The 13858-nt window shown below is 31.9% G+C and overlaps 1 protein-coding gene across 1 annotated transcript in view; it reads left to right on the top strand.

Moving 5' to 3' along the window:
• Positions 1–11093, top strand: part of UFL1 (UFM1 specific ligase 1) — a gene marked incomplete at both ends in the record, with an annotated part of 30292 nt that extends 19199 nt beyond the window's left edge. Inside the window, 9 exons of the mRNA XM_084229087.1 lie at positions 281–401; positions 2355–2471; positions 5673–5820; positions 6826–6992; positions 7070–7200; positions 9033–9113; positions 9436–9521; positions 10079–10259; positions 10875–11093. Coding sequence (XP_084085213.1) covers positions 281–401; positions 2355–2471; positions 5673–5820; positions 6826–6992; positions 7070–7200; positions 9033–9113; positions 9436–9521; positions 10079–10259; positions 10875–11093 — 1251 coding nt within the window. The remainder of the gene's footprint in view (positions 1–280; positions 402–2354; positions 2472–5672; positions 5821–6825; positions 6993–7069; positions 7201–9032; positions 9114–9435; positions 9522–10078; positions 10260–10874) is intronic.
• Positions 11094–13858: the final 2765 nt, after the last annotated feature.

Genomic DNA, 13858 nt, shown 5'->3' with positions numbered 1-13858 from the left:
CAAAAAACTGGTGGAAAGATCTATATCTGATATTATGTGATCTGGATTTCTTATTAGCTGATAATAAATACATAAGCCAAGAACAGCAAGAAAAAGAGACTGATATTCTATAAGGAGAAATAGTATCAGAAACAACAATTGTGAAACAAAACTCCATAGCTCTTCTTAATAATGAAACCAAACAAGAATAATTAGGATATAGACTTGTAAAAACAACCTTTATTTTCTACTTTTGTAGCATTATGTTTTTTGCCTTCAAAAAAAAAATGTTTTATTTTAGGAAATGAAAAATAATCCTGTCCATTTAATCACTGAAGAAGATCTAAAACAAGTCTCCATGTTGGAAGGCATTAATACAAATAAAAAGGATAAAAAGGATGAACGAAGGAGGAAAGCAACAGGTAATAATTATTAACAAAGAAGTTTTTAGGTTTGCAGTGAGCTTTACATTCATTAGGCCCTAAAGACCCTTTATTTTGGTTGACTCATCTTTAGCTGCTAATATTAATCAGTTCTTTTTTTTTAATAAGTTGAATTTTAACTATGAAAATGGAAATATTGGTAATTCCTTACTTTATAATTTATGTTGTGAAAATCAAGTCTATTTTATGATCTAGCCCATCTCCTGTTGTTCTTTCCTTACCTCTGTTCCAACCACATTCACCTCAGGGTCTTTGCACTAGCTGTTCCCTCTACCTGGCATGTTCTCTCCCAAACTTCAATTTCCTGGTTTCTTCTTGTCATTGAGAGCTCAACTTTAAATGTCAGTTCCTCAGAGAGTCCTCCCTAACCAACCAGAATAGTAGACATAGTCATTGTCCATTATATTATCTTCCCAGTGTTTTCCCATCACTGTTAGTTATCACTGTGGTGTATTTTATTGTTTGGGAACCTTGTCCATCTCATTTACTATTGTTTTCCTAGTGTTTAGAGCACACGAGCATATTTTAGTGCTCTGTAAATGTTAATTATGTGAATGCATTTCCCAAGGAGATATTATTTGTTTTAATATCTATTTTTAATTAAGAGTCATTGGGCATTTTTCAAGGTAGCACTGGTATACTAATCACTTGCATTTGGAAGATAATATGTATTTTCCATACTTTCTATGGTAGGAATAATTTCACTTGCGCTGCATAAAGGCTAAGAGCTTAGATAATTCAACTCCTTTCACTAATAAATGCAGCAATATTGAACATGTATTATAAAAACCTAATTTTCATTTGCTATGGGAATTTATTTCTCTTTGAGATTGTTTCTTTGCTTTTCAAAAATCTTTCAGTGGTATTTTGGAGTTTCTATTCTTGAAAAGCTATAGTAAATTAGTCAATAAATCACAAATTCACAACCATGCATGTTATCATATTACTTGGAGCTATACTATAATTAATTGGTTGTACTTATGTAAGTATATGTTTTTGTTTTATTTTCTTCTAAAAACTGTCATCTGGTGGTCTGATAGTGATAGTCCTGTAATGTAATAGTTAAACTACATTGTATGGAATAATGTCTTAACATGAAAGTCTTCCCACAAGAAACTTGCTATGAAATGTAAAAAATACATTCACTTTAGGCTTGTACTTTTGAACATGGTATTTTTCAATAAGAAAAGCAAGCACAAAATAATGGAAACTTTCATTAATATGATGATATCTAAGGGAATTCTACTTTGAATTTAGAAAAAGATCTTTAGTTTAAATAAATCATTTTATTTCATGGCATTGTATCTTTATAATGAAATATAGGTTCCATAGGTTTCAACCCTGTTAATAAGTATTCTCTTTTTTTGAATATTTTAAATGTAAATATCTAATAGAGACATGATTCTGCTCTCAAGAAGTTCGTGGTCTGAATGAAGTGGTGGATGAGTTAGGATGTCTCTATAAACATGGGTGGTAGTCTTTCAACCAAGAAAACAAAACTGAGTATAATTAAATTTGTGAAGTATTGTAATGGGGGATATTAATGAGACTGTGGTAACAGAGAAAAGGAAAATAAGGGCAAATTTATTTTAGGGACGATAGAAAAGGAGATAGTGGAATAGGCTTGATCAAGAAAATTTTAGGCAGACTTATAGAAAAAGCTGAAAGAAAAGAAGTGACATTGGAGACTGAGGAAGAGAATACATTTAGAATAGGTGGGTTACCTGAAATGCTCAAATTCAAGAGATTTCATATTTTATTATTTATTGCATTTCATCGGTTGAATTTGCAAAACTTTTGGTCAGTAATTAAACGTTTCTGGAATTATTTGACTTTTATTTTCAACTGTAAAGCTAAATATGACAAAATAGTGTTAGCATTTTCTAAAAACACTAATTTAGTTAAGTAAAACTAATGTCATTTTTCCACCAGAGGGCAGTGGAAGCGTAAGAGGAGGAGGTGGTGGCAATGCCAGAGAGTACAAAATTAAGAAAACCAAGAAGAAAGGAAGAAAAGATGATGATAGTGATGATGAGTCATCTCACTCAGGTATGTAGCTTTATTTTTTTCTTTCTTTATACATGCATGATTTTTTTTTAACATTTTTCTTAAGATGCATGCAATTAGGTATATATGCTTATACAGGAAATCTTGGCACAGTTTCAGTAAGCATAAATTTCAGTTACCACACTTTAGTTAAATGTCAGCAGCCCCTCCACCAACACAGTTCATATTTCATTTACCAGGGTATAATAACTATGAGTGATTGCATTGAATAGAAACCTCACTGGTAGCTCCTCACTCCACAAATTGACACATAAATAACAGATGTGCACTATTATCCATGACAATCACATCACTTATTTCAAAGTTTGTCAGTGATTGATCATGGTGCATCTATTACTCACTTTATACTTAGACAACAAGGCATATGGTTGTATTGCTTTCTTATCTTGCAGTAATAAAAATACAGACTTTACAATCAGAAGAGAGTATTTCCCAGCAAAGATAAAGTGCTGCAAGAAAGTGAAAAATGATAACACTGCAAAGTAAAATAGGAGTCAAGAATAAAAGGAGTTACAACTTAATATAACAATATGGGAATGTTAACATTGCCTCTATTAAAAAGACTAGCTATGTAACCAGAGGAACATAGTAAAGGCACACTACTGACATAAGTTAGAAAAGTGGTTGTGACAAAAAGAATGAAAATATCTTAAAGATGTCAAGGTGGCAAAAAGCTTCCTGTTAAAAGAATTTTGAGATGTTTTACAGCATTGAAAGGGCAAAGAATAAAATGTTGAAAAGTGATCCAGAGTTTCAAATGAAGTATGAAGACTTATCAAGGCAAAAGAAAGATATTTATTTTATATTGTTAAGTTACAGATAAGAAAAGAACAAATACAATTCAAACTGTTCTTGATAAAGTTTTTTGGAAAGAAATAAAATATTTTCATTCTCAAAGATGAGTTGTATTTCCTTATACATTCATAACCAAGAATGAGAGCTTTAAATGTTTACATAAACATTATTAAAATGTTATAGAGTAATTATAAAATTTCCCATTAAGCACAATTTCAGCTGGCCAAGTAATTTTTATGTCTCCCAGTGCTATACAAAACAATTTGCAATATTTTATGAAAAGTTAATTTCTGCATATTTAAGTAGGAAATACTCATTTTGTGCTTGTTTAATTGTTATGGTAACACTGAGTTGGTTAATTGTTTCTATCTAATGGGAAGAATTTACCATATGCATTCTTTCTTTTCTAGATTTGTTAGTGTTTGGTGTGGTTAAATCATCAAGAGACATCTATCTTTGTTTTTCTAAAGAAAATTATCTTTTATTTTTCTGTTTAAGAAAATTAACTTAATGAAACCATGATAACCCCTCTTCTCCTTTTACCCAGCCAAACAAAACTGAAGTAGCAATTTGAGATTTTATTTTTTCTAGTCCCCAAAGTTCATTATATATGGATTTAGAGCTAGCAGATATTGATATTAAATGACCTGATTTCATCTGTCAATGTGCTACTAGTTGTACACATTATAAGTATAATACACAGTTGTTTAAGATATGTATTTTATTCTAAGGTAAGTAAAATTATCTCTTGTTATCTACATGCATAAGGGAATATTAATTAAGGCAAGTATCTTCATAGAATCTACTTTCTTTACCCTTATTTTAAATATTAGGAATATCTTTTGTGGATTTTATTTTTATATTTTTTTTATTTGTTTATGCGTACAAGAACTGGGGTGTAGGCCAGAAGTATGGGGGCTGAGAGGATTCACCAGAGACAGAGTGGGGAGCAGAACAGGCAGATTGACTGAAATACACTGCTGAATGGAGCAGCGGGCAAGGCAGGAAATGTCTGCTGTGCCATATGGGTTAGCTCACTTGCAGGGGATTGAATTCATGTTGCAGTGGCTGCTAATAGTTTCACAGTGCTGAGACTTAACCCCTTGCACCGCTAGGGAGGCCTCTACTTTTATATTGATTAATGAATATCTTGTTCCCCAGATGTGGTAGGAGTGGGAACAAAGGGGCATTTAAGAAAATACTTCCTTAAGTAGTTGTTAAAGGAGATAATCTTTTTGTATTTAGCTGATTATGGAAAGGACTAAAAAAAGTAGTTAAACCATTCTACCTAAAAAAATGTAATTTCATTGCTTTTGAAAAAGCATTGTGTTGTAATTTCTGAAATGGGGGGTGTAATTAGGTTCTCAGTTAAAATATAAGATCAACTCATGTGAAAGATTACTAAAATGAAGTATAATTTAATAACTTATAAATGCATGCAGGAAGCAAACGGAAATCAGAAGAAACTATTTGGTGTGAAAGATCAGGATAGCAGAATTCAAGAAGAAAAGATAATACTTTATTCTAAAGCTGTATTCACTTAGATACTGATGCATAGTGAAAATTGATTTTTGTGCTATTTTCCCTTTATTGCTAAGGTTTCACTTTTAGAGTTAACCTAATTTATCAGGAAACAATCACTTTTTTACTTTTACAATTAAGAGTGGAAATATTGTTGCCTTTCATTGTATACAATCTATAATTTTCAGGTAAATGAGTAGGAATAACATTACCATGATTAACAATTACTTCCATTACAGTAGCTGCATAGAAATTTTTCTTGTGTAGAAATTATTTTTGTGAGAGCACATCTAAATTATATGGGTAAAATTGTGAATTTTTTTAATCTATGCCTTTCTAAAAAAGATAAATGTTAGCTTAGTTGTACTAGAGTTCTATTGTACTTGATTATAAAGATGTTCTGAAGATCTTATATAAATTACAAGGATGACTTGATTTTAGTAAACATTCATTTTTATAAAAAAAAAAGTCAACCCAGTATCCATTGTTGCTCAACAAAGTGAGATTATTCTTTCCTACAAGAGTTTTCCATTTACTTGATTGTTTTGATTTCTGTTTGCATCATCCAGATTAGATCAGAGGAAAAAGAAATCACCTTTATCATTTTTGATTGAATCAGAAAACAGTCATTATGAAATAGAATTGGAAAATTTTCACTCAAAAGAATACTACTTCATATCCAATGTTTAAAATTATTTTCAAATAGCAATTGCTGTGGCTATTTGACATTGACAATATTGTTGACAATAAAAATTACTATCAGTGTTTATGGTAAGCAACATGTTAGTATCTTAATGAACCTTCTTTGCTTTTAGGTTACTTATTTGTTTTTGCTGTTGTTTTTCACATTACTTATCTCTATTGTAGGAAAAAAGAAACCAGAGATCACTTTTATGTTCCAGGATGAGATCGAAGATTTTTTAAGAAAACGCATACAGGATGCTCCTGAGGAGTTAATTTCTGAACTTGCTGAGTATTTGATAAAGCAAGTATACAAATATATTTTTTCTGTTTTGTGACAGAAATTTAGTGTATTATTACATAAAGTTTTCACCTACATCTAGAAAACATATTTTAGGTATTTTCAAAGCTTAAATGTTCATCTAGCCCCCCAAATCCCCAGTAATGGTTGTCTACAGCAGCAGTTTAATTCAGCAGTAAAGTGCTTTAGACAAGGAAGTGGGGGAGTTAAAAGGCAAGAATGTGGAGATGTCCTGGTTCATTGATCTTCCAGCCCTAGACACTAATCACTGCTAATGTTTTCCATAACATGAAAGGTAGCATCTAAGAGGACTATCGTTTTTTATATGGATTTGACAGTTAACGGTACACTTTTAGGGAGAAAATAAAGTAACTACTTTCAGAGAGAAGCAATTTAGACAAACTAAATTTCTTTTAATACAAAAGTAAAAGAAGTTATATATAACTTGACCATTACTAACAAATATGATCTTTTCTAAGTTTGTCCCAATGTGTAAGTTTCTATAAATGTGACCCAGGAACCCAGTGCATTTAGAAATATAGTTTGTGAGATATTTTTAAGTGAATATATTTGGCACATAACTAATTACATAATAAAATGGGAAAAAAAGATGAAATTGTTACTGATAGTCATTTGCATTGCTATTTAAAATAACCTATTTAAAAAAATTATTTCTATGGTACTTTAGAGATAGAGAATTTAAGTTATTATTCCTGAGGATGGGAAATAGACTCATAGTCTCTACTCTTCTCCAAATTAACTTTAGAAAGCTGCTTTGAATTGAATTTGAATGAAGTTTTTTATTGTACCTTGTATCTAGTGCAATAACTTTTCAGTTCTTTAAAATTGAGAAAAATGATACATTTAAGTTATGATTCCTGGAATTAGAGGGCAAAATCTGTGAACTGTTCTCCAAATTATTCTTATTGTTTAAGAAAATAGAGATATTTTCTTAAGTCTCATTTCCATAGAGGCAAAGTTTTATGGACATAAATTCAGTATATTTTAATAATCTAAATATATTTTTCTTGTGCACAGACCTCTTAATAAAACTTACCTTGAGGTGATACGTTCAGTATTCATGTCTTCAACTTCCTCTGCCTCTGGTACTGGCAGAAAGCGCACAATCAAGGACTTGCAAGAGGAGGTTTCAAACCTATACAATAATATTCGATTATTTGAAAAAGGGATAAAGTTTTTTACAGGTATGCTTAATACAATTTTTTCTCTGATTATAATTGTCCTTGGACACTCATTTTAATCAAGCACTGTTATTTTCCAGATGATACACAGACAGCTCTTACCAAGCACTTGCTGAAGACAGTGTGTACTGATATCACTAACCTCATTTTCAACTTCTTAGCTTCGGATTTAATGATGGCGGTAGAAGATCCCGCAACAATTACAAGTGAAGTATGTTGTGATTTTCTTGACACTCTTGATGTTTTGTTTTGAAATCTTAGTTGTTGGATTCTCTGACTTCTGAAATAGTCTGAATAGAAAATAAAATACAGAAAAGAGGTTTTGGAGAAAATATATACACAATTTTTAGTTCAAATTTAGTACAGTGTTTATATAATTGCTAGCAGAATTGGTAGTATAATTATTTATTAAAAATAAGGGTGCTGGGGCCTCCCCGGTGGCACAGTGGGTTGAGCACAGTGCTGTGAAGCTGTCCGTAGCCTCTCCGGCGCAAGTTCGATTCCTGGCTGGCCAGGGAGATTCCCACATGGCGAGGCACACCTCTCCTGTCTCACCCGCTGCTCCCCTCAGCAGTGCTTTCTGTCTGCCTGTTCTGCTCCCTACTCTGTCTCTGGTGAATCCTCTCACCGTCCCGCGCTTCTGGCCTGTACCCCAGCTAATGTATAAATTAAAAAAATCTTTTTTTAAAAAAAAAAAAAGGGTGCTTAGTTGTTTTGAAATCAACAATTTTACTTTTTCCTAATTATTGTTAAGTTACATCATTTTTTTCCTGCTGAGTTGCAAGTTCCTTAACAGTATTCTTGCCAGCTACCCTAACTTTGCAGTCATTTTCATTGAATGACACCATCTCATTTCAATATTAAATTCATCCCAGTTCATTTTTTACAATTCTAAATTCAAACTATTTCAAAACATAGCTTTCCTTCTTGCAATATAAGGTTGAGCTATGACTCCCCCCAGTTGGGTAGGGGAATGTGTAGTCTTTCCCTGAGACTCCCCTTCCTCCTCTTCTCATTATTCTAGGTCCACTGTAGGTCAGAGCTTAGGAAACATGGAGACAAAATTGTTTTCATATGACATACACATATCATTGGCTTTGCTCTAGGACAAACCAAATCAGTATAATGGTGGTAGCCTCTGATGATGTGGCTGTTGTCCCATAAGTTGCATAGGAGCTTTGGAGATTGTTTTAAGCATCATGTGACTCCCTCTTAACCTCCAGAAGGTATATTTATTTCCCTCTCCTACCCCAGAAGGCATTGACCCCTAAGATCCCTGGCTACATGAACAATTCCATGTATCCTGCCCCTATACCAATCTTTGCTGTGAGAAATACTCAAGGTTCTATCCTGACCTTTCAAAGGCCATAGAAGGATAAGTGTGGGATGTGGCAGGGAGGGAGTAGGCTGCCCCTGTCTTCCCAGACACACTGCTGGGCCGCTGTTGATTGTAGTAGGAATTCCAGTCCAACTACAAAATTCCAGAAATTTTGCAATAAAAGGAGCCCTGACACACAGGTCAAGAATGCAGTCAAAATTCACAAGACATATCTTTGTAAAGAAGGGTGCTAAAAAGATTCCATATATCATACAGCATAAGAAGCACCCATCCATGGAACAAGAACCCAGGCTTCTAAAATTATAGGTAACCTTAATGTTTATGAGTATACTCCCCCTCCCCGCCTTACCTGAAGAGAGAAAAACACTCTTCCCCACTGGAAAAGAGAGTAGCCTTAACTCCAAATTCATTGTTATCTCTCTCTCTCTCTCTCTCACTTTTCCCACTCATTTTCTTTGGAGCAAATGAATGGGAGGAATAGGTAGGATTTCATCTACCTTCTCTGGCTAATTGAATATTGGTTTGCTCTTAGATTTTAGAATGTTTTTAGCATATTTTTATCTTAAGTTTGAGATCTAAAATTCAAGAACAGACAAATTCCACTCAGCATTCTGTTACAATATAAATATACTTTTGTTTCATATGATCTTATATCAACCACATGTCAGAAGCACAATGCCAAAAGAATTTTTATTCCTTTACAGGTAAGAAAAAAAATTTTAAGTAAATTATCAGAAGAAACTAAAGTAACTCTCACAAAACTCCATAGCTCTTTGAATGAAAAGGTAAGTAAAATTTTATTCTATTTAGATATTGGAGCTGTAGTTTCTAAAGATTTTTAAGTAGATTTTTTTTTTTTTAGAATAATTATAAACTACATCTAAAACTAGTACTCTGCACTCATTCTTATATGGGAATGAAGGGGAAGACCAAGTTGAGGATATTTTACCCTCTTTAGTGCTTAATAACAATTCTGAATTTAATAACAAAATGACTTTTTTAAAAATTGTGTTTAGGATGGAAAATTATAAAACAGTGTTAAATGGCTATATTTCTTTATGCAGCTTGTACATAAAAGTAAGTCATGGTATTAAATAACCTTTTCAGAGCATAGAAGACTTTCTTTCTTGTCTGGATTCTGCAGCAGAAGCTTGTGATATTATGATGAAAAGAGGAGACAAAAAGAGAGAAAGGTAATATTGAATTGCTCTATATTGTTAATTCTATGTGTGATATTTCATATCTGATATTGGAATTTGACTGTCTGAATCTTGCAGAGAGAACTATTGTTTCTAAATGGCTGTAGAACTTTAAGCATATTTAATCTTAATATACTTAGATGTCCTTCTCTGGCCTATCTTAATCAAGTCTCAGAATTCCTTAAACCTTTAGTTGATCAAGTCCTGGAGCTTTTTCTTAGCTTTGAGATCTATATTAGAAGAAAACTTATTTAAACCAATGCAGTTCTATTTAATCAACAACTCAAAAATAAAAAGTATACTTTGAATAACCTTAATACCCAGCTGTTTCTGTGATTTTTTTAGCATATTTATCATGCCATTTACAGTTAACGTGTTTCTGTATCTGATATCTAAAAGATCCCTTAAAATGTTCATGGAAATAAGTTGTATAATTAAACTAGAGAAGCTAACAGTTAATATAGAATGGAAGAACTTAATAAAAAAAAGTCCAGTTGGTAAAAATTCACTAAAATATGATAACCTATTTTTGTGATTTTCCTTTTTTTAAGGCAACTGCTGTTCCAGCATAGACAAGCACTGTCTGAACAGCTAAAAGTCACTGAAGACCCTGCTCTTATTCTGCACCTCACATCAGTCCTATTATTTCAGTTCTCAACCCACAGCATGCTCCATGCACCTGGAAGATGTGTCCCACAGATCATTGCTTTTCTTAATAGCAAAATTCCAGAGGTATTACATTTTCAGTACATTTAAAATTTCTAAAGCTTTTTGATTCTTAATATTTTGAGTGAATAGATGTGAATCATTGTAAACTCTAAGACACAAAACATATTAATATCATCTTCCTGCTTCCAGGAATGGCAGCAGTAAATTAGTAAAACTCAAGAATCTTTAAGGATCCTTCTAGATCTATGGGAAAGAATAATGTAAATTTGGAAATTAAGCTTTTAAAAATGTTGCAGTTAAGTCCAGTCTGCTTATGGAGGTTTAACCTGCCCCTTTAAAAACCAGCTCGAAAAGTCTTATCCTGCACACATTCTTCTGAGACACTTTGCAGCTAAAAACAGTTTGCCTTCTTTGAACTTCCATTTCACTTTCACATTATCTTTGGTGATGGAACTTAGGTAAATCAACTTATAGTAGAGTGATCTGTGATCATACTTTATCTTCCCTTAACTGTAAATTGTGTGTGACCAGGAACCTTGATAGATTCAATCTTAAACTTACACAGCCAAAGTTTTGTAATAATGAAGACCATCAGTGTGTATAGGTTGAATAAATTCTACTTAGTTCCACAGAAAATCAAATCATGGATTTGTTAACTTCTCTTTTCTCTTTTCACAGGATCAGCATACTCTTTTGGTAAAGTATCAAGGTTTGGTTGTAAAACAGTTAGTTAGTCAAAATAAGAAGACTGGACAGGGAGATGATCCCTTGAAAGATAAATTAGACAAAGAACAAGAAGATGTCATCAATACTACCCGTAAAGAGCTCCAAGAACTTTCTTCATCCATTAAAGACCTTGTTCTCAAATCCAGGAAATCATCTATGTCAGAAGAGTAATGATTTACTTTACTTTTTTCATATAGTAAGCATTTTTCCCCCAAATTAAAGATGAGTACTTACAAAAAAGTATTCACGAGTCCCTGATCTCACCCTAATATGCCCCTCCCCCACACACAGTTCAGTTAAAACAATAGTGCCCTATTTAATGTAAAGCTTATAAAAATGTAAATTTTTGTAAATTGGGTTCTCCATGGGAGTTTTCTTTTTCACATTATAATTATAAAAATTACACATTTTAGGTTTACTTCTCTCTAGATGCTGTAATAAAGAATAAATTTTCTGATGCCTTTTATTTCTCTAGTAAAGGACTCATTCATTGTGTTAATAGATTCAAGTGATATTTAAATACAGAAACTTAAATGTCATGTTTTACAAAAAAAAACACCCCTTTTGTGTCAAAATTGAAACTTGTGTATTTTACTTTATAGTTGATAGAGAATGCTGCAAACCTAAAATACAGAGATTTGCAAAATGTTTAATACTAAACCCTTGCCCTCATTTCTGACAGATTAGAGCGCCTTCCATTTCTCCCACTGGAGTAAACTTTTTTTGTGCTTGGGCTATATCTTTACAGGTGCAGAACACAGAAGGCCCATGCCTTGCTGTGCTCTGTTCTAAAATAAGATGCTAAAACTTAATATAAGCATTTTTCTTTAACCCAGTTTGCATTTGTGAACTTCATGGTTTATACCAATAGTGACTCTAATACCTAATGTTTTGTTGTAGGGGGATCTATAAGTACATCTGAATCATTGGAACTTTTTTTTCTCCCAAAAAGGAAAGAAAGCCCTAATAAAAAATACATTTTCTTGTTCTAAAAAATACTAGTTAAAATACTAGTTAAAATACTAGTTAAAATGGGCTAAAATAGTTCCTTAATTACTTCATCCAAATGAGTTTTAAGCAACAGTATGTTGTTATTAAAAAAGGAATTTAATTATTTTGAATAGCAAATTTAATATCAGATATTTTTAAATTGATATTTTATATAATTACTTATATGGCATTTAAAACTTAAAATTTGTGAATACAAAAGTCAGTCTACCTCTATTCTTGACAAAGTATTAATAGTGAAAGAAGTTACATAATTGCTGACTAAGCATTTATTATAAAAGTTGATAGGAATGTAACATTTAATTTAAAAATATTTTCATTGGTCATTTTCTATAAATGTATTTTCATATGGACAATTGAAGAAAAATGACAAATCTAACCGCAAACACCAATTATTTTGTTTTCTCAGCTTCCAAATATTGAATATCCAACCTAATTTTTTATTCAGTTTGTCTTTCAGAACCTTATCATTTTACTTCAGCAGATACCAAAGTAATCCACGTTATGTCAAACTACACCATAGACTACACCAAACAAAATCATTCTGACTTTATTTGTGAAAATAAATACAGAAGTGACAATGATGTAAATAAAACTTTCAGTCTTAGTCTGTTTGCATTAACTTTTCTTCTTTTATCAAATTAGTTCTTACTTTCACACAACAATCAGAACAATTCTTACTGTTTTTTGTAAATAAAAATAGCTGATTTTGTATGGAAAGAAATTTCATTAATAAAACCAAGATTGTTAAATGTTTATGGGCAGGTTTAAAAATATTTAAAATAAAGTTGCCTGTTGTTTCAATTAAATTTTTGGTACTCTGAAGCTTTCATTATCTAATTACTACTAGGATTTTATGATGCACATATTAAATTAATGTATATTTCAAATTCTTCTGAAGATTTTTAAAGATTTTTCTTTTGCTTATTACAGAAATAGTTACAGTCTTTAGCTTCTTTTATGTCTTGCAAGTTTGTTATTTGTGGGCCATTTCACCTTAGTAAATAATTTCAATTAGCTAGATTTCAACTATGCAACTATACTCTTATTTTCCAGTTCCTACTATTGCGAATATAATGGAGATACTTAAGTAACATACTTAAATTAAGTTCACAATCACATGTTCTTTCTCCAAATCATGTTTTTGAAGAATCAATGGAAAGCCATCAGAAAGTGACAAGCGAAAGGTGGCATATTTTATCACATCACTGTGTATTTTCAGAGAAGACCCTAAAGCTAAATTAAGGTAATAAATATAGAAATTGTTTAAGATGAATGTAGAGCCATCTTGATCTTTTTAGAGAGTGTAATTTTGTCAGATCATAAAGCACTGAGATAAGGTCCAAGTACAATACTGAGCTAAAGTGTGGTGTCACTTGTAGATTGAGAGGAATAGCTCATTCCTTCTTCAGAAATGCCACTCAACCCAGGGCCAAATGGGATTTTTTCCCATCAAGATCTAAGTGATAGAAGTTAGAGAAAAGGTACAGACAGTGGGAGGTTTGCTTTCTTTTTTTTTAATCCTAACACTAATGATGACTTTTACCCCAGTGCATATGGAGGATGAGCTAATATTTATATACACTTCTAGGTGCACACTTTCCACAGAAATCTGAGAGCATTACTAAAGTGACTATTAAAATTGTCTACATTCTCATAATTTGATCTACCTTGAAAGTCATACTAGATAAACAATTCTTAAATAAAGCCAGAAGAGACTTCTAAAACATCTGAGAAAGAAACCATGACTTACATGCTTTCAGAAACATGACAAAACAAAGTGATAGCTACTTTCTTTTCTTTTTTTTTAAGTTTATTTTTTTATTTTTATATTCCCCATACAATTGCAACCCCCTGATTCTACTTTCAACATACATTAAATTTTTGGAAGTTCTCAGGCTTGTGTTGTATTAGTTGTTTTACCAGGC

Source organism: Talpa europaea (assembly GCF_964194135.1).
Source record: "Talpa europaea genome assembly, chromosome: 2".
Taxonomy (NCBI): Eukaryota; Metazoa; Chordata; class Mammalia; order Eulipotyphla; family Talpidae; genus Talpa; species Talpa europaea.
Note: the sequence above shows the minus strand (reverse complement) of the source record. Positions and strands in the feature narration are given on the sequence as shown.